The sequence below is a fragment of the Mytilus edulis genome, chromosome 12, assembly GCF_963676685.1.
Source record: "Mytilus edulis chromosome 12, xbMytEdul2.2, whole genome shotgun sequence".
Taxonomy (NCBI): domain Eukaryota; kingdom Metazoa; phylum Mollusca; class Bivalvia; order Mytilida; family Mytilidae; genus Mytilus; species Mytilus edulis.
Genome location: NC_092355.1, coordinates 67,578,467 through 67,601,267, shown reverse-complemented (window position 1 = coordinate 67,601,267; position 22,801 = coordinate 67,578,467). Strand labels below are relative to the sequence as shown.

Genomic DNA, 22,801 nt, shown 5'->3' with positions numbered 1-22,801 from the left:
TATCTCTAATAAGGGAGAGCAAGGACCGATAACTTGCTCTCTCTAATAAGGGAGAGCAAGGACCGATAACTTGCTATCTCTAATAAGGGAGAGCAAGGACCGATGACTTGCTCTCTCTAATAAGGGAGAGCAAGGACCGATAACTCTGCATGGGAGAGAGGTACATTGAAACTGACTGAAGTCATATTAAAGTAAATAGTTGAGAGCTTAACACACTCGTCCCATCTCGCCTCATAATCATATATCTGTCTAGCTCAGGAACATACTGAGTAATTGTCTTAAGTTATGAGACATATGTTAACCAAGAGATTTAGCGATTAAGTTAATAATCTAAATAGCGATATTTAAGCAAGACTTTTTATACTACACGTATAAACAATTTATATGTTTTCATTTTAATTACAGGGAAGATTTTGTAGTAAAAAGGACAGGTATTTCGTTGACAATTTGCATTGAAATAACAATACAAATGATAGATAGCTATATAAAGAATATCGGTCAGAAAAATAAGGAATAAAAGCACAACCGTATTCAGTGATCTATAATCTAATAATTATCTTTCAATAGATTTTCAAAAGTATTTCTATATACAAACTCGAAACTTAAAAACCTTGGGAACAAATTATAAAACGTACAACTGCATGTGATGATCCAAAATGAGAATTAACTTTCAATCAAATTTTTAAACTATGTATAATACTCTACAGAGACCCAATTTTCATAAACACAGATTGTGATACATTTTTGTACCGACTGTGCAAGACCCTCATGGGGAGTACAGGTAGTTAAAAACCCACCTCGTCGAGCTCTGTTAAAAAGTCATTAATTTATTTGATATGTGGTCTCTGATTGCATGGGAGATATATTATTGGCAATTATATAGCACATCGTCTTATTTTCACATACATGCAATTATTGATTTCAGTGACCTTAAAGTACTCAGTGTGAGTGTCGTCTGGTAAATGACTAGATAAAATTGTGGATTTTCAGCTTATAAGGAAGGAAGCTGGTTGAGTGGACTTGGTTAGATTGTTCCTGCGTAGTCAAGGTTAAAGTCTATTAATCTGAATCAGAGGGTGGTAAAGGTTTTTTTCGCGCAATGTGTTTTGCCGTTTTTATTTCACGTGCAGCCGTGAAAAAGGTTCGTTATTCACCGTGATTCGTTAAATCGCTAAAAAGATCGACGTGCAAGAATATTTTAATTGTTCGTTCATCGTGAAATGGTAGTTTTATTTCACGTTCTTCCGTGTAGATACCCCCTTTTAAGCCCCTTTGAAGTACTTTATTGATAATGATAATAATGTCAATTTCCTATTATATCATTTATGAATTCATTTAATTGTGTGTATGACGATTAAAAATTCTTGTGACCAATTTGTCGAAAAAATTTCACAGAAATTTTCAAGAATTATTTTACTTTAGTTTCGTTTTTGTTATTAATAGAAAAAGTAAGAATTTGCGAAAATCAGCAAACAACACACAAAAAGAAAAGTAACAGAGCTCTAATTACTATTCTTAATCTCAAAGTCTCAACCAGTCCTTCAAAACGGAGCAACAAAAAAAATGTAACCTCATTGCAGGTTAATACGGCCACTAGCACTGATTTGGGCGGAGTTCCTAACCAAATAATTCGGAAAGACATTCTAAGATTAAGAATATTTTCAAAAAGTCTTCTACTCTTCACTAATATATACAGTTATATAGGTTAGTGTGTTACTTTGTGGTTGTAACACAATTATTTCTAATTTTGCAAAAAATGTTACCAAAATACATTAACAGGTTAAGAATTTCATTCTACCAATGTGCTGATACTGTATCTTTAAACGCATATATATATAATGGATCCCCAGTATGTCAGTGAAGTAAGTCGGCTCGTTTCATAACTTGGCTTGAACAGTTGTTCTATATAAAATTGAGAATGGAAATGGGGAATGTGTGAAAGAGACAACAAGCCGACAACATATATACATTTACAAATACTGAAGTAAAATGTTTTTTTTATTGTATATTATAAATTTATTGTAAGACCTTTGGAACTAAGTTATATCGATTGTTGAAACGTTTAACCTTTAAAAGAATGTATACATTACGTATAAAACAAACAAACATGTACATCTTATCTATTCATATGTCGTAACTTATATTTATTGGTGATTTATGAATGCAGGTTTTATGGGATTAAACGTGATATAGATTTCATAATTTATATTTTATCGATTGTATATTTTTTTCAGAACTCATTAAAGGTGAGTCTGTCTTTGACAAAGTGGTCTTATTGTTTGACAGGTGAATTTCGACATAAATTGTTTTGACAATAATTTGTGAAATATCCGTGTATTGCGCAAGTACGGAAGCAATGTAGAAATGTGCATTTTGGTGCATACCATTCTTGATTCCGGGCCAAGATGTGAAATCAAGTTATAGGATAGGCAATTACACAAAATGATGAAAATTTTATTTAGAAAACATTTAAAGCAAAATCTTTATCTCTAGCATTCTATATAAAACACATATTTCAGTTTAGATTGGTCTGTCGAATTTTTACATTACAAATTTCACCAAGTTAATTTAAGATAATAAGCCATAGGCGGATCGGAATCATTGAAGCGTGACTGGAGCCCCCCCCCCGCCCCTTTAGGTCAGTCAGCGCCCCCTTTAGGAAAAGCAGGATCCGCCACTGTAAGCTTTACTTGTCTACGACAATCATTTTCGTCAAGCCATTGTTTTCAGTAATAATTCATGCAAAAATTAGAACATCTCTTTCGGGAAAGAAATCCCAAAACTAATTTACAATAGCTTTTGATGTTAATATTTGTTTTTTCCTGTAACATTTCAAACTGTACAACGTAAGCATTTATCTTCGACGTTCTGTAACTAGGTCGAGAAAGTGAACAATTTATCTTATAGGTCACCAACAAGAAGGAAGACACGCTGATTGGATAATAACATCATGGCTTGTTTGCATCATCATAATCTTTATATCTAAAGATTATATACGCTGATTGGATAGTCTCGTCTCGTCTGCTTCATCATAATCACATTATCTGAAGTATGCTTATCACAAAACGACTTTGAATCGGAGATCAGTCGGAAATCGGCGGAAATTAGCGATTGAAATGTTTAATGCGGTTTAGTTTAAGTTCTGATTATTACAGAACGACAGAGCTACTCCTCTTAATTATACTGTCGAACAATGGTATTAAACTTTTATTTTTTTTCTTTCGATTTTAATTTATGTTTTTTGCTAAAACAATGTATACGTTTTTATATGATCTTATATGTATCAATACATGAAATTATGACCAACTGATCGTGAAAAAGTCTATTTTTCAAGGTGTATTCTTAACCCAAGAAAGGAGATGACAAAACGATAAGTAGAAGACAGACAGGTAAAAAATTGAAAAACGAAAGATAGGGAAAATTGAACATACAAACTACAGTTAAAAAAGCTCTATAACTGAAGGCGGATTGTGCAAAAGTAACCCCACCGGAAACCTGCGTGAATAGACTGTTACCATATAGTAACCGTCTGCTGACTCCGGATGTACATAATTTTTAGACAGGTTAATGTATTCTGTTCGGGTAGGGCATTCTGGTATTCGATCAAGTAAGAGCAACTAAAAGACGTAAAATCAAGCTTGCAATCGGCATTTATTGGGAATAACTGTTTTCCGGCGATGATATTATGCGTGTATAGAACACATAAAGCAATACATTTTTCACTTAAAATTGCACCTAAAGCAAGCATGATTTTACTTCTTTCCGCTACTCTTTTTTGACCGAGTACAAGAATGTCCTACCTATTAAAATCGAAAAATGATGTATTTTCCGGAGTGAAAGGTCGGTAATATGAAAATAGTTTATTCTAGTTTTATAGAAGGGTCGACAGGTCCTGCTGCATTCTTGACCTGCAAGGACCAGTCCTAGTTGACTGTCACATTACATGTATTTTTTTTCTATTCATTTTGACCAAATTTTATACCGTGTGCAGATTATTCATATAAAGGGTTCCTGTCAGCGTTTCGTTTTCGATTCTTCCTGTTATAAAACAAATGAACTAATATTTATTTTAATTAAAACAAAAGTGGCATTTTTATAAAAAAGAAAGTCTCGATGCCTTGTGTTTAACGGTTGTTCCAGATGTGCTATCAATACATAACGACAAACAGGATGAATTATTCCTTTGTTGTTTAATTTTTAAATTTGATAAATATTTTCCTTAGATACATGTAACTGGTAACATACAACAAGAGTATGGTTAATTTAAAAGTTAATCTGAACGCTGATTACTATTTCGTTAGTTTCCTTTTTTTGGACGGGGGTTGGTTGTTCAGATATAACATTTTATCTTTAAAGGGAACGAACTGAGAGGAATTTTATGGAGGAGTTACGTAAGAGTTTACTTATATCGCCTATATGCTTGATGTATTGGGGTCATGAAGGAGTTTTTTTTAATTTCTGTATTCAATTTCAATGCCATTTTCTGCTTTTTTTTTTATTACCTTTGTTCATTTTCTATTTTTGTTTTCAATTCTAGAATTCAATTATACTCTTTTCTTATTTTTTGTGGCTTTTTTTCTATATTCAATTTTCCCCCTCTTTTATTCTGAATTTTTTGGTCTATTATTCTCTATTCTGTAAACACAATGTAGATCCTTAGATATAACAGCTCAAAGAACCTTACAGTACATTAGTGTATCATAAGAATCGGGAATTATAGTCCTCTTCACAAAAACCCCAGACAAAAACCATAATAATATAAAAAGAGTTTTATATTTAAACATATTGTACGTGCAATAGGGATATAAGAAATGCATGAACACTTATATCAAATATCAGTGTGGTTGTCTTATATGAATACAGTCTCATTTCAATCTCAACAAAAAATATGCATTTTTCCAACTAGTAAAACCCTATTAAATTACACTAATGGTTATTGAACGACATACATCTACACTTTAAATGTGCATATACAATATTATTCTATACAACTGAATACAAAGACAATAACACTGTGTTTAAAATTTCCATTGAAAGTTTTTCATTGGACGTCTGTCATACATGATAAATCTTCGGCAAGTGAAGCGAAAAACATTAACTAAGAATTAATGAACGTCTACGATGTTTTCATTACTAAGAGAATAACATCGTGTTAAAAATTCGATTAAAAATTTATCATTGCACTGGTGGTTGTTTTAGTGCATGTGTGCTGAGACTACTATAACACAGTAGTAGTTAGTAGTTATAGTAGTCTCAGATGTGTGTCATACTAGATAAATTTCGACCAGTAAAATAACAAAAAACCAATTGAACATTTAATTTAAATAAGACTGCGTTTAAAAATCCCATTGAAAGATTATAATTACACATGTGGTTGTAAATATTACTTGTGTGACACCGAATCTTAAATAGAAATTGTATACTACTCTTGTACACTTAGGAAGCTACTGAAGTAGGTTAAACTTGAAATATGTAACTAGTCGGAAAAAAAGATCAAAGGTACCTTTTCAGTAAATAAAATTTAAGATTTAAGTGATTACATCGTGTTAATAAAATGCAATTTTTTTTTTACCGAATCACCTCCCTGGTATTTGTTTTTACTGTTGAAATTATTTGTACTGTTAGACTAGATAATTATTTACTTTGAGCGATGTATTATATTTACCATTCGAGATTCTTTTTGCAATCCCTTCTTTAGCGTTTTAGCTGAATGTTTGATTCTGATATTACTACGCGGGCCTTTTTAGGGATTTTGAATAGAAAATAAATGCAAAAATGTGAGTTTTTCTGTCTTTCAAAACACAAACAATTTACGGAATTAATTACAAGTGAGGATAAAAACTGTTTAGTGTCTTTAAATACGTATCAGCTGTATTTGTACTCGGCTCGAAACAGGAGTAGTAGCCCGCTGAAGCTCTCATTACACCTGTTTCTTAGCCTCGTACAAATACAGCTGATATTTAAAGATACTAAACAGTGATTTTCTATATACATCAACACATTCCCAAATATGACTTACATCATAGATTGATGAATTGACATGAGTTTTCTATAAACCTAAGCTTAAGCTAAGTCTGAAGTGAAATAAAGAAAAACTAGATGTGACAAAGCGACACGAATGGTCCCGTTTCAAAAAATTGAAAAATCTGCAATTTCAATAACACATGTGGACACACACATGATGGTAGTCTCACATATAAAAAATAAAAAAAAGTGATTTTCAACAATTTTCAAAGTTATAAACCATTAATTTTGGCAAAAATTAGCGGAGCGAAACGAAACTTAAACTTGATCTGTAACTCATCATGGTAAGCTCACATACCAAAAATCAGCCCAATATCTGAAAGCATTTAGAAAAAAAGCTCCGTATAACTGTGATTTTCAAAAATTATCAAAATCCTAAGCCCTAAATTACAGCAAAAATTAGCTGAACTGAACGAAACTTAAACTTGAACTGTAACTCATCATGAGTAACTCACATACCAAAAATTAGCCTAATATCTGATAGCCTTTTATTCTTCACATTTTGTCAAGCATTCTTTATCATCTGTAAACCCCATTCACAACCCCCGATATATGTACATGTATTACTACCACTGACAACTGAAGCATCTTGGTTTATCACTTTATATAAGTGAAAAGTATGTTTGTTTAAGGTTATTACTAAGACAAATACTTTATACTACTTTAATATATAATATTGATGTCAGAATAATGTATGCTTAAGTCTTAAAAACCTAGATAAGCAGAAAAGTTTGACACAAAGCTAAGATAAATACATATTTCAAAATAAGAATTTCAAAACAAAACTACTTTCGCATGGCATAGTTTTTACGAAAGACTTATAAAATATGACTTTAACCTTATTTCGTAACTTGAAAATATTTTTTACAGAAATAAGACTTCTATGATATGAATTTTACGTAAATTATACAACAGACAAAAATGAATTATTTTTAAGTTTTCTGAAAGAAAAGCGACATTCTTGTAAATTTCCCGTTTCAATTTCCTCATCACTCTTAAGAAATTTTTAGAAATGTACTTTTCTTTATCAAGGACAAATTAAATAACTTCGTGAAATAATATTAAAGAATAATTACTGCCATCATGAAGTTGTGAAAAGAGGTATTCTCAGTAAATTGAATGAAATGGAACTAAAATAAAAACTAATTGTAACACGCTTCTTGCTCATCGGTTCAAATGTTAAAATTTGCTATATTGAATACTAATATGTTGGTTAAGTGGGACATTTTCAATATTATCTTTTATACTCGAAACTTTCAATCTATCGCATGTAAAGAGCCTGCCATTTAGAGATTAAAACAACTTAAATGAACAAAACCAAATCTTTAAGTGTCCATCACAAATCAAGTGGGTCTCATTGGGGTCTAAGCGTGACGCGGGATTGCCTATTTTTTATAAGCGTGACACGTGAACGTCAAATTATTGTGCCGTGAAAACGGGAAATGAAGTCTAGCGGGACACGGGAAAATACAAAAAAAAAAAATGATAACTGCCTAGGTACATAGTGTAAGCGGGATACGGGAATCTAACAAAACAGTAAGCGGGATCCGGGATCAGAACCCCCAAATGAGACCCCCAATCAAGAGCCTTGTGTGTGATCTCCTGTTTAAGATTAAAGTGTTTTCTCTTTCTGTTTGTTTTTGTTTCATTCTATGTTTGGTTTGATAGTTCCTGTTCAATAAATTAACGACATGCTGTAAACGAAACTAACAGGACAGCAGCCAAAAAGGAAACGTGTTAGCCCAGGCGAACATATAACTCTCGGAATTAGAACTAACCAGTTTTTGTTCTTATACTATTACATGCCGCGTGGTTCGCTGAGAAGTACATGCAAGAACAAGATTTTAAAGTATTTAAATTGACCAAGCCAAAAGTACCGGATTACCACTGATGTTCATTTTACACCAGGTCACATGACATACTCACAAATAAAATTGAGAATGGAAATAGGGAATGTGTTAAAGGGACAACAACCCGACCATAGAGCATACAACAGCCGAAGGCCACAAATGGACCTTCGATGCAGCGAAAAACTCTCGCACCTGGAGGCGTCCTTATGTTGGCCCCTAAACACATATACATGTATACTAGTTCAGTAAAAAAGGACGTCATACTAAACTCCGAATTATACACAAGAAACTAAAATTAAAGACGATACAAGACTAATAAAGGCTAGAGTCTCCTGACTTGGGACAGGCGCAAACATGCGGCTAGGTTAAACATGTTTTTTTGACATAGTACGAATATGGCAATACAACAATAACCCTAACCCATAAGTAAAATGATTTCTACCAAAATAGTATTTTTTTCTCATTAATAAGCCAGCCTTTAATTTATACAAGATGTCATGTCTTTTCCAGGAACTTAAATGTCAACTTAGATGTTTCGTAAGATGAGAACAATCTTCCGGGAAAATAATCTAGATAAAAGGTGTATTGTGGCGTGGTCATTTACATCTAAGATTTGATGGTCAGTTCTTAATCAGTTTAATGATCTTTCATCTTGTTTAATGTGACACTTTATACGATACATTAGTTGCACAGTTGAACTGCAATAGTTTATCCAAATAATCTAAGACCATTAATCAATGCCTTACATAAATTAAGAACATGTTTATAGCTGGATCTTTTGAGAAACTTTATGTATTGGTCAGATATTGGAGTAGTAGCTTGAAGTAACATGTTGTTTTATAGAGCTGGAATTTAATAACGTTTTGTATTGGAAGTTATAATTGTGTACCTTCAAATATATTATAAATATACATGTATTTTTATATGATTAAACATGTGAACATTAAATGGACTTCGTTATATAGACAGTGCTAAGTGAGCTTACGGAGAAACTTTACAATAGCTAGTTCCCTATATTAACGGGCAACATGGATTACGATCCCGGATACGTAGATCCGAAATAATGACATAGTCCTAATACACACAAGAAGTTATAGTATATAAACGGTTCAATCGTTCAATAAGTACTTGTCTTGTCATTTTTAATGGCAGTACTTCATTTTATTGAATGAAATCTAAATGGATCTTTTTATTAAAATCTTTATTTATGATAAGTTTAAAAGGAAATGTGAGATATACGTCGATGAGACAGTCATCAAACAACACAAATAACCAAACAATATTTTAATGGCAACATTCAGTGTTCAACAAATGCCTATGAAATACAAACAAAAAAAAATGCATGCCAAGCTCCAAATCGTCTGCAATTTATCATTTTTTTACTTTTCAATGACAAAATTTTATTTATCACATGCATGCACGTGAGTTCACAATATTCCATGTTTTTTTTTTATCTTAACACTCTCCCTCAAAACTTCAATTACACACGATTTAAAAAGTAGAATAACAAAAATATCCAACTCAAATTCAATGCAAAAAGTCCTTTACCATATGGAAAAAATAAAAGCTCTAACTCATCAAACGAATCGAAATCAGCTATCGAACAAACGAACGTACAGACTAACTTGTTATGAGCTAGAATCTGTGTTCGAATATTCATGAACATACATGTACCCTGAGGTATAGGACTGAAAAACACATTTTTCTTCCTTAGTTTAATTTTTGGCAAGAAATTTTATAGACTTGTACAATGCTTTCAAGTACAAAAAATGTATGTATTACTACTGCTAATATTTATCACAACCTCCTTTTATCTTTCAGTAGGGTTATATATATAATTTTATAACATCTAACAATATTTTCAAACTAAGTCACGTGTAGCACAGAGGTACTTGCAGGATCGCCATGCAGTTACTGAAATCTCTTTATTTTGGTAAAAGAATCAGTTCTTCCATTGTTTAAATATTAATTGTTAAAGCTGTATATTTTTTGCCTATTTAGGTTTAATTTTTGCATGGTTTGCATTTAACAAAATGAGTTTCACCACATCTTTCGTTTCACACAATTTCTAGCACCTTTATTGCTTCGTGATATATTGTGTTAATCTGAACAAATGTACGCATCTAGACTGTTTGTCCAAATATGGACATTGGTTTAGTCGAAGCAAGTAGTATATAAGGGTATACAGTTACAGTGGAAGAATTATTTAAGGAGAAGTTCGGTTTAAAGTCATGACTTTATATATATAATAGTGGGTAGAAGTAAATGCAGTTTAATTTAGCCTCACTACTAATGACACACATCATGATATTTAAGGGGGTACCCAGCAATTTGACTAAAACCGGTTTGGCTCGTTTAATTTCTATAAACATCCTATTTGGTCATTGAGAACCCTGATTTCACTTTACAGATAGTTTGTAAGACATAAGACATAAGACATTTTATTTCACTAAAGCCCCCACATGGGGTATATTAGTACAACATTTTTTAACAAACAATAAAAGTGTAAACATATTTACATTAGAACAACATGGTTAACAAAGGTGCAATAATAGTATATATATAATTAATACAAATATTTGACAGGAAGTACACATTATAGTAACATGATTAAGCACATATATTAAAAGGTTTTAATAACACTTTTGCAAAATTTTGCTATTCCAGTAAGTGTAAATAAATCTGATGTATTCATCAATTCTTTAAATTTTAAAACATTTGGGTTTTTAAATATATTTAAAGGTAAAAATTTAGCTCTTACATTGTTGAAATAGGTACATTTGAATAAGTAATGAAACTCATCACCAAGTTCATTAGCATTACAAAGATTACAATGTCTTTCAGATCTATCAATATTTAAAAATCTGCCCGTTTGTGATTAAAACGTCCAGCTAATTTTTAAAGAGTTAATTCCCTTAAGTGCTCTGTTCACCTTTCAGTACATTCGTCTCAAATCGGCCGATTCCGTACCCTCATGGAGAGTAGCGGATTCTAACGAGGATTGCCGAATGTTTTCGAAAGTATCAGGAAGGAATGGCTATCAAATAGTTGCATGGAGTACTATTTTTGTTATTGTATAATAACATAATATCCAGGAAACAAAATGTCAATTACTAATGTCGGTCCATTTATGGACACGTGCTAAATTACAATAAATTTCATTATCATGATCAAAATTAATCATCTTTCATTTCATTGTTTTTCAAGCAATTCCAAAAAATTGGAATCGTTTGCGACTTTCTATCATGACACATTTCCTGACTGAGAAATCACCCTGAAAATAGTGTCCATTTTATTCACAAAGTTATTTTTTTTTGCATGATTAATCTGATATGACTGTTGTCACTTCAACGTGACTGTTGTGTCATTGTAGTCAGCGGGTCAATTCTCTTCTTTTTTTATACACAAATAAGGCCTTTAGTTTTCTTGTTTGAATGGTTTTACATTGTCATTTCGGGGCCTTTTATAGCTGACTATGTGGTATGGGGCTTGCTCATTATTGAAGGCCGTACGGTGACCTATAATTGTTTTTTTGTGTGTCATTTTGGTCTCTTGTGAACAGTTGTATCAATTGCAATCATACCACATCTTCTTTTTTATATTTAAATCAATGACAGGATATATAATTAATTATGATTTGTTAAGCATTTTCAACTCAAAGTTTAATTCATCCTTGGTTCTAAGAATACTGATTTAAAAAGAAACTTAAGATCACTAGTTCAACAAATGATCAAAGAAATAACACACATTTAAGTACTAAAAAAACTGAAACAAATCTATTATATATTGCCTATGATTGTTTACATCCACTCCATTGGATATTTGGTGGATAGTTGTCTCATTGGCAATCATACCATATTCCCTCATTTTATATCAAAAACACAAATCAAGGCATTTGTTTTCGGGGGTCGATATTGATAAATTGGTCGAAGCAATAATGTTTAAATGTTAAAGGTAAAATAGTGACGTTTTACTGATTTTTTTTTCGATGGTATGCACGTGATTGAAAAGTAGCATACTTCCTCTCTAAAACTTATAACATTATGCTATGAAAATATAATAAATGCCAATGAGACAACTATCCAAAAAAAAACCAAAATGACACAGACATTAACAAAGTTCTATAGGTCACCGTACGGCCTTCAACAATGACCAAAGCCCATACCGCATAGTGAGCCATAAAAGGCCCCGATATGACAATGTAAAACAATTCATGGCATAGATACATGTACTAAGGTAGAGATAACAAAACTACTAGTATGTCAAAGAACCAAACAAGACTAAAACAGCCAAAAGGTAAAAAAACAGGCTATAAACAGTCGTAACCAATTACGAAAAAGGTTTGAACTTAGTTGTCCTGGAAGATGAATTTATTCCATCGCTGACAGACAACAAATTAAAATTACTTAGTACATGTGCATTCAGTGATGTAATTACAAGAAAAGTAAACTGTTACAGTCACATGTTGTGTGTATAACAAATTTATTAGTCAGTCAAGAAAACCACATAATACATCATTAGAATGAAAACACTTTTCAAAACAACCGCATGACCAAACATCAAAAGTAACACTCACGTGCAACATGTTAATAAGTCGCGAATAACAACTTTTTTTTTAACTTTGTACTACATAAATCCGCAGGACATTAAATTGATTTATTTTTGTTTTTTAACGTCTTGACAATTACTTCAAATGTACGCAATCAAAATCTACATTATTCATTGCTTATCACTGAATTTATGCATCCATTTGATTGTATTTAATACAAAAACATAAATATATAAACAAAATAAGATGTGGTATGATTGCCAATGAGACAACTTTCCAAAAGAAACCAAATGACACAGAAATTAACAAATATAGGCCACCATACGGCTTTCAACAATGAGCAAAGGTCATACCGCATAATCAGCTATGAAAGGCCCCGAAATGACAAATGTTAAACAATTCTAACGAGAAAACTAACGGACTAAGTTATGCACAAAAAAATGAACGAACAACGATTGTGTAACACATCAACAATTAAACGACATCACCTGAATTACAGGCTCCTCTTTAGGACAGGCACATATATACAGAATGTAGCGGGATTGGACATGACAGCGGGATTCCAACCCTCCTCCTAACCTGGGATAGTGGTGTAACAGTATGACATCACAACGAACCATACAAGGTTTTTTTTTTTTTTTTTTTTATAAATCTCTTAATCCCTATCTCACATGCAGCTGAATCTAGTGTATGTTGCGTGCATATTTTAAGTTGTAGCAGATCCCTCCACTTAAAATAATGTAGTGTTAAATGAAAAATTTTACCAGAAAAAGAGAAGATAAGAAGATTTGAGCAGTGCTTTATTTTTTAATCATATAAACCCTTATTCTAATCAACAATTTCCACAGATTACAGAAAGTAAATAATGTTTTGAGTGCTAAAGTTGAGGAAATATATTAATATGACCTGCCGTTCAAAACATGCATGAAATATTTGCAACTGGGCATTAAGCGAACAATAATTAATCACTCAATCAACCTGACCTAAATAGTGGGACTTTTTTTTGAACCAGCCACTGAGTCCTATGACTTCCTCTGAATCCCCCATTTAACATGTGATCTGTTAAAATGTCGAATAAATTTGATGATTTGTGCTTTCCTATTTGTGACTTATTATGTAATAAAAACCAATGTTGTTCGTTGAGATATGTATATTGTAATTCAGACTTAATTTGCGTAAAACCGCACTATAAATCCTTTACAAATAAAAAAAAAAAACCCAAGAACGCAGATGTAATTAGCTGTCATTGTTTACAAATGTAAAGGACTACTACAACATTATACTTGTAAACTCATAGGTTTAGCCATTATACATACATGTTAAATGTGAATAAATGTTTTTTAAGCAAAAGAATTTCTTGGAAATACAAACGAAATGTCATAAATAAAAACATAAATTGTATCTCTTGTTTAATAAAGAAAAATCATAGTCGTATTCCGTTTAATACAATAACTGATAAACGAAAAAGGGTTATACACTGGGAATCTATTAAACCAAGAGTTCCAAATGGTCCAGTTGAAATCATCCATTCGTAAATTTTACGGACGCCATCATGAGTTGGTTGACCGTTGTTTCACATTCACAGATGATATCGGATATGTTCCTTATGTCGTTACTACAACCCCTTTCCCTTTTCACGAATTTGACCTACCAAATTAGACTATTTACCGGATTTGTAATAACATAACGGCAACACGACGGGTGCCACATGTGGTGCAGGATCTGTTATGTACACTTAACACATCAATCGTACCAAATTAAAACCTGGTATTTGTGAGGAGTGTTTTAAACAGAAAAGTTCAAAGTCCATTTTCAGTTGTTTCGATGGAGGTTCTAGTCGACCGTGTGAGTTTATCAGTTTATGGACTTCCCTTTCCAGAATTAACCTAGGAGTTCTGCATTTTTTATATCACTTTTCGGATTTGATGAAATTAAATACATGGAAAAACCCTAAACAAACACTTTTACCTTGGTCACAATACAATATAAAATGCACTCATACCACATCTTCCTATATCTATATATGTATAGTAAAGAAAAGATTAGATCCGGATTCAGTTCACGCTTATCCCATTTAAATGTATGTCCAGTAAAGAATTATTTATATCAAAGTAGTCAGTGACCAAAAACTTTGATAATAGTTTTAATTCTTTTGTTGTTGAAGTTAAAATGGGATACACCCTTGCAGTAATTACATTTTGTTTGACAAGGCCGTGTCAGTTTTTTGTGTGTTGTATTGATTTAAATATTTAAACCAAAATATAAAAGCGCACATATTTGTATCTACGTATAAAATAAGCAATAGCCAGACACTAACACACACAGATTAAACCATATTCTAAATATTAGAATTACATTTTTCTTATTTTTTTAATTATCAAACTACATATTTGTCCTATGCAGTGGTTTTAATTTTAACCTTTGAACTCGCCCTTTTATGAGTTTATTAAGAGAAAATTCATAGGCCCCCTTAAAAATATAGATTTTAGTCTCAGTATATTTTCCAAAACATCTTTAGTGTTGTTTTTTTGGTGGTTTCAGACCATCAAAGCCTACAAGAAAGAACAAAAAACTTAAAAAAAAACATATCCTTGGCCTAAGTATACAATAGCAAGACAGACTCAACATTTTAGATGACTTCCTACATACATGTACTTGCACATTGTACCTAAAGTTTAAACAGTGCATATATTCATTTGCAAACGTATAAGAATTTATCGCTCAGCTTTATGGTATTTTCAAATTACGCACCCGCTTACTGTGCATATAAAATAACGTGATTGGCAGTAAGGAGTCTTCCCTCTACCCTATACGTATTAGATACACCCTGAGGTCGTAAGCCCGAATGGATGTATTTATTTAACACCAATATATCATTGTTGATGCTGAATGTTAGTACATTGTAATAATAATCTAGGAGGGGGTCTTTCAGCGATTTGACCATGTTATTGAAAAGCATGATAAATCACGGTTTCTAATTTCAGTTAACGACTACTTGGTGTGAAAATTTATAATGATTTCAATTTTGTCAAATTATCTTTTATTTTCAAATAATCAAGTTTGCTATGGACTGAAGTTAAAGTATATTGAACGACCTTGTGTCCAATTTGTAAAACTACCTTTTGCCTTAAAACATATTTGAAATAGCTCTCGCCGCGTTGAAGTCCCTTTGCTCTGATGTAAAGCATACATACATCAATAAGTCAACCAGCCTCAAACATTCTTTTTAGAAAAGAGTTTTAAAGCATAAGTCAAAAAGGATTCGCCGCAGAGATTACATGAAATTATGATATCTATAGAAATGAATTACGGCTCTTCACTGTGCTAGCTTACCCTTCAAAAATTCAAATTGCAAACCTTTTATTTCAAATAATTAATACGTTTAATGCCATTGAATAATCAGATAGAAAAGAATGAAACAAATAGACAAGGCATTATGTAAGAATTTCAAAGCTGATCATTACCATACACCTATATTAGCAGAGTGACAGATCAAGAAAATGGTGCTTATTTTACGACTTTAATGGAACGGCAGGCTAAAAACGATTTGTTTGCAAAGTCAATACCTTGAGCTAACTTTTTCCCCGGTCGTAATTAAAGAATAAACATTTCTGTTTCCAAAAAAAGTCACAATTTAGCGTGCATTAAAGTTGAAAAATTGTTGGCTTGGTCACTCCACTATATTGCTTGACTGTATTTATTTACAAACCAAGGAATTATTGTGTGTCAAAGTATAAATGCACATCCATATCATTTTATATTACCAATGAATTTGGTGAATAATGCATGTCAAGTAAAAGTTAAAAAAATATATCTATTGGTGTTGCGTCACAACAATTCAAAATACCTTTGATACGAAAATAGTTTTTGGGATACAATAATATATACGAATGGGTAATAAAGAATATCATGCCATAAATAGATCATTGTACTCCTAAAATAAAACGGGCACAAGATATAAAACAATGGACACTGATAAATTTCTCATTATCTATATTTACATTGATAGATACAAAATAGTCATAATTTGAGATTTGGGCTATACACATGAAAAGTTTAAAAAGTTATCCGATGCAAAGTAAACAATTTGAAAAATGTATGACGTGAACTTGAAGATAACTTAGTAGGCCATAAAACAGTAAATATCTTAAAGGTACCGTTTTTGATAAATTTAGAAATTCTTAATAAACTAAGGCAAAAAAACTACCTCGGGTGAAAACTGATCCTTTAAGTTAATTGATTTAGGTATAGAACCACTAATTCAGGCCCGGTCGGAAAGAACATACAAGAAAGTTATACATATTTTAAACAAATAGCTGCATCTTTGTCAATAGCGGGTATATTTGGTAAGTTGTGGTATCAAATGGAATGTTTGGAACTTGGGATCACTGTAGAACCCTTGTTGGAAGATTTATTCGAATAATAAAGCAGTATATTCTTTATATATGGACCCCCTTACGTAAACACCCAACTTATTGCTTAGTTGTCATTTCAGCATACAAAGGGCGTTGATATCAATATTATATATTTTCTTTTGTATATTATATTTTGATAAAAAAGTTAACACACCAAATCATAGTTTTTCATAAATCTGTTTAAACTAATACATGTATTACAATGTACCATATATCTGAACACATACAATTGTGCAATAGTTACAGAAGAGAAGCGAAAGATACCAAGGGACATTCAAACGCATAAGTCGAAAAAAAACTGACAACACCATGGGTAAAAAAGACCAACACACAAAACACAACATGGACCACTAAAGACTGAGCAGCACGAAATCAGTTTTATTTTGGTCTAAGACCAGGGGCGGATCCAGCCATTTTAAAAAGGGGGGGGGGGGGTCCCAACCCAGAGTAAAAGGGGGGGGGGGTTCCAGCTATATGCTCCCATTCAAATGCATTGATCGGCCAAAAAAAAAGGGAGGGTTCCAACCCCCGGAACCCCCCCTCTGGATCCGCGCCTGAAGACCATAACCTCGCCCATACAACTAAATACAAGAGGGTATGGAAGAGTATTTACAGATTACATTAAGGAATAATGGGCAATACATAGAGAATAATAGGAAAATTAATAAAAAAAAAGTAATTGGGGTTAAGGTTATATTACGAATAGTGGAACATGGTTATAAAAAAACCATTACAGAGAAATAGACTCCCTCCCATCCCAACCTTTCGATAATAGTTAACATTAGTTTACTTTAAGGTTATGGAAAGGTATTTAACAAAGTAAAATATTACAGACATATAGACCCATCTCTCCCCATCCAAACTTTCCGATTATAGTTAACATTCAGGGGCGTAGCTAGAAAGAATCAATGTGCAAGCAACTATTAAACTATTTTTTTGGGACCCTTTTATGCAGTTTTCTTTTCCAGTTTTCGGTCATAAACGGTTAAAGAGGAGCTATATCATGTAGATAGGACTTATAAAAAAATTATGAATGTAAAACTATTAATAAATCTTCTGAATAGAGTAATACATAAACAACACATCTGTGATACAGAATTTACTCAAAATTGTCCAAAATCTGCTCTTCGGGTCTGGGCAGAAACAAACTTCTCTATTACTTTAGTGGTCAATATTCACACTGAAATGCCGATGAATATGCAGTAATGCTAGTAACTGTCGTCGTTCATTGTTGATCGTACATTTGTTTTCAACATACGCAAAAAATAATGAGACTTTCCAATACTGTTTTGGCGTGTTTGCAGGGTGATTGGCTCTGGTAGTCTGTCGACCACATCGCCTCGGCATATTTTCAACGATATCGAAGGGTTCTGATATTTCTAATGCCGATTGGTTCATCTCATTCCAAACTGATGAACCGTACACTGTAAAATGTGCTCCAAAAACTACATGTCTTAGACTGAGTATTACAAATTCAAATCTTGTAAAAGATACAACTTACTGTCCGATTTTGTCATAATCTCCAATAACACTTTTATTTTGAAACCAAATGCCGTTATTTAATGATATTTCATCAATTAAAAAAGTGACAACATAGGTGTTTTCTTTAACATTCAATCTATAAATTTTGATTTTGCCATTTTTTTTTTTTGCATGCCGAATCGATGTGCACGCAACTGCGTGTTAGCGTATAGGGAGCTACGCGCCTGACATTAGTTTAAAACAAAAATGCACTATGTCAATTCAAATTTTACAAGATCTACAAACTACATGTATTTCATAAACGGAAAAATACCACTTAACAATGTTCAACACATGTCATTTGTACCAGCGGAAGCGTGTTCTTCAACCGATTTACATGTATCAGTTAATTATGAATTGTTAACACTTATGCTATCTATAACAAAGGCTCGTAATCTTTCTGTTTAATTTAAAATACTGAGTAAGGAAGTTTACATTTTTCTATTTTTTCAACCACAAAGTTTCAACTTTCTATTATTTAAAAGAAAATTTCCAACTTTTTTTTAGTGTTCCTTATATAGATGTGTTGTAATTTTGTTTTGTATTATCTAATTTCAAACAAGTCATCAATTAACCGACAATCTTTACTATTTAAAGAATATGCAAATGCAATGGTCTGTTAGTTTTGCATGAAACTGTACTTTCCTTGTTAACATTTAAATACATGTATATCACTTTCACTTCGAAATGATTAATTAACCGCTTACAATAGTTTTAAAAAGAAATGCATACAATTTGTATACCATCGTAACTTTAATAAACTCGTCTTGTGACTTTTACATCATACGTCATGCATCAGTGCACAGTGTAATAACATGTTTCGGCATTTTTTTGTTTTTGCTTCATCTGCATAATTTGCAAGCAAACACATACATGTAACGTTTATCACTTTAAAGTTTTTGTTTTATCTTTAGTGATTAATTTTGTTTACCAATTTGTGATTAAGCTTGTATATAGATACCTATCTATTGATAAAGAATGCAACTGCATAGCTGGTATCGTGGTAGTGTGTTTGCATCGAATGTAGGGAATTGTGGGTCGAATCCCGACCTGGTAAAACCAAAGACTTTAAAATTGGCGTGCGCTGCTTCTCCGCTAAGCACTCGGCCTGGTCGGCACGAAACCAGAATGACGTGCCTGGGTAAGGTGACATGTCTCCATGCGGACTTGTGAACTAGAACGTTAACAATCCGACTCAGCGTGTCGCTCTTTGAGGTTTTATAATCATGTTACATTAAAATGTTTTTTTGGTCCTGAATATGAAGATCAGTTTGCCGCTGAATGTTAAAAAGTTACCCATCATCAACTGAATAATAACTACTATCCTCTACATTATTTATGAACAATTCAGCTCACCGTGTCAAACTAATACAAGGGAAGATTATAATTATGTTACATTAACATATTATTGTCCTGAATATGAATATTGATTTGTCACTGGACGTTGATCAGCTACTCATCACCATCTTAAGAATACATATTATCCTTTACATTATTTATGTCTTTGCAACTTGCCTTGATGTCTCATTGATAGTGACCTTTTCCAAATATTTTCTGAGATCGTTATAAAGCTTCATGTACACATTAACATGCAACTTACTTTATAAATATAATTGTATGATATGACGGACATAGATGGATGTATTTCTGATTCAATTAGGTTTAATGTCTGTAATCATTAAACTACAAATGGTTTTGGCAGTCGGAATGTTATTATATTTTGACATATTACAAGATCTTAATAGTATGTCTTTTAAAAACATCCCAGATATTGACTTATACAAATTCCATTAAGAGGGGTCCATGAAAAGGTCAGACACATACAATTACAGCTTCTGATCGTGTATTTTAGTGAAGATTTGACATGACCGTGACCAAATTCTTAGGCTGACATTTTGTTTGAAATGAATTAAGAGTTCGCAAAATTAAAAACCCGTCCCCGATAAAAAAAAATCGGATTGAGAACCTGTCTAATTGTTTAAAATTCCACCAATTAACACTCTATTGAACATGTTGAACTTATTGTATTGTATTAGTTTAATCATATTTTACATGCCTGCCCTCGTTAGGAATGTCAATCTGATAAGTGTATAAATATAAGTTTTAAGATCACACATAGAAGATTTAATTATATACATATTTAGATATACACACAAACTTCACTTACCTGTGAACTGACTGCTACTACAGTAAACACCATATAAATCACAAAAAATAACATATTTTCTTATTAATAAAGTCACTTTTATTCCTCAAGGTAGTTGTGTATTGTCTCTGTTAATTTGTGTATCCCCTTCCTACATAACTTTCACAAAAATGCGCATTTACTGTTTAAAACTCTAACAAGGAAGTGATCTCGTTTGATATCACAAAGTACATAGTTAATAGTATCCACTTCACCGTATGACTATAGCCTATTTTGTATATGATTTAAAGTATATATCGTTGGCGATTTAAATAAACTTCATTTGGGATTCCCCAGTAGGTTAGAACTCGATCTATAAATAGAACAAAACACGTTTTAATGTACTGTATATTCATATGGAGATTTGTTTTTGTGAATGAAATGACAACGTAAAATGTGGGAACAATTTTCCTTTTTCTTTGCCAAGAAGGGTTTGGTTTTATTGTCGTTTATAGTTTATGATCACAAATATTAACGTTCATGTCAAAAAAACCTTTCATGGAAACATTAGAATATAAAGTCACAGAGCAACGATGAAATTTACCTAATAAAACATTGCTTATGAATTAAAATCAACTTGCAAAAATGTAAAGTGACGGGGAAATGAAGAACATGCATAAAAGTTGTCTGCTCTATGACCGAGTTGTTGTCGCTTTGACACATTCCCCATTTCCATTCTCAGTTTTATAAAAGAAAAAAAGTTAAAAATGAAAAACAACAGTGCACTGAACTATACACAACAGACCATTGTTTGAGCAACACGAATCCTCCCAAATAAATAAATAAATAAATTGTGTAGTTCATGCATCAATATGTCATCAATAGCTTCCAAGATTTAGAATATTCCAGAAGGGAAACATTTTCATTTATGAGAAAAAAATCTTGGTAGGGTAATATTTAATACTGTTGAATAACCTTCTGAAATAGCACGTTTAAAATCGGACTCAGCTTGTTAATATAGTACAAGTTAGGTTTCAAGTATATACTTTTAATTTATGTAATATCGGTATTCTCTGCTGTACATGTTCTATTAACATCTAGCCATCTTTTTGATACTTGTTTATCCTTTCTCATACCCTCTGCCTGTCATATAGTAAATAGGAAATGTATATAAAAATTGTCGTATTTTTAGAATTTTAGAATAAACGGTTTGATTTGTGAGTAGATATGCATTGCTAATCTATAAACATCTGATTTCTTATGCATTGTTATAATTTCAGAAACATCTATTGCTAAATCAGTTAAAGGCTGTATTTTTGACTAAACAAAAATCCGATCATAAACCACGTCATGGTAGCATGATTTGATTTGGGTCAAACACTTGAGTAAATGATGATAAGTCGCAAAGAATTTTTAGATAAATACTGATTGAAGTTTAATTTGAATCTGAAAGGATTTGCTTATTTGTCTTGTCCTGTTCAACCGGTGTTTTTTTTTATGCCCCATCTATTATGACCCATTTATGGGCATTATGTTTTCTCGTCTGTGCGTCAGTTCGTCAGTTCGTCAGTTCGTCCGTCCGTCCATCTGTTCGTTCGTTCGGTCGTCCGTCCTTCCGTTTGTTTGTTCGTTTGTCCTGTCCCGCTTCAGGTTGAAGTATTTGGCTAAAGTTCTTGGTCAAGGTAGTTGTTGATGAAGTTGAAGTCCAATCAATTTGAAGCATAGAACACATGTTCCCTATGATATAATCTTTATAATTTTAATGCCAAATTAGAGTTTTTACCCCAATTTCACGGTCCAATGAACATAGAAAAAATGGAAGTGTAATTGGATCATCCGTATACTATGGACACATTGTTGTTATTTATAAATTTAGCAATTAAAGAACTATTTTACTGTTCATATCAGGTTGTTGCAAAATGAACTCTTGTAACAAAATTACTCTTATCAAGATGTTTTATTAGCAAAATAAAGTGTGACATCTGATTCTCAGGATCAGATGAGTTCATCTTCAGAGTTTTGATATATTTTTATTGCATCAACGACGGAATTTAATAAAAAATTACCTATCGAAACGATATCTTTCACTTGTAGAACAACATACTGTTTTTTGTTGTTGAATGCGTCATCTCATGTAATGAGACAAACAGACATATGATATACTATAATTATAATCATTGTGTAATATAATTAACACACAGCTTAACATAAAACAGGAAAACACAAAATAAAATTCCATATTTGGAGAAAAAAAATATAATTTACTTGTTTTCGGAATTAGCACTTTCAGTTTTCAAACGGCACTGTTTGCTCTATT

General features: G+C 32.1%; 1 protein-coding gene across 1 annotated transcript in view; it reads right to left on the bottom strand.

Annotated features, from left to right (window-relative positions):
- LOC139498967 (uncharacterized) overlaps positions 1-20,933 on the bottom strand; it is a 28,896-nt gene extending 7,963 nt beyond the window's left edge. Inside the window, exon 1 of the mRNA XM_071287559.1 lies at positions 20,527-20,933. Within this exon, the coding sequence (XP_071143660.1) occupies positions 20,527-20,580 (54 nt within the window). The 5' untranslated portion in view covers positions 20,581-20,933. The remainder of the gene's footprint in view (positions 1-20,526) is intronic.
- Between the last annotated feature and the right edge of the window lie 1,868 nt (positions 20,934-22,801).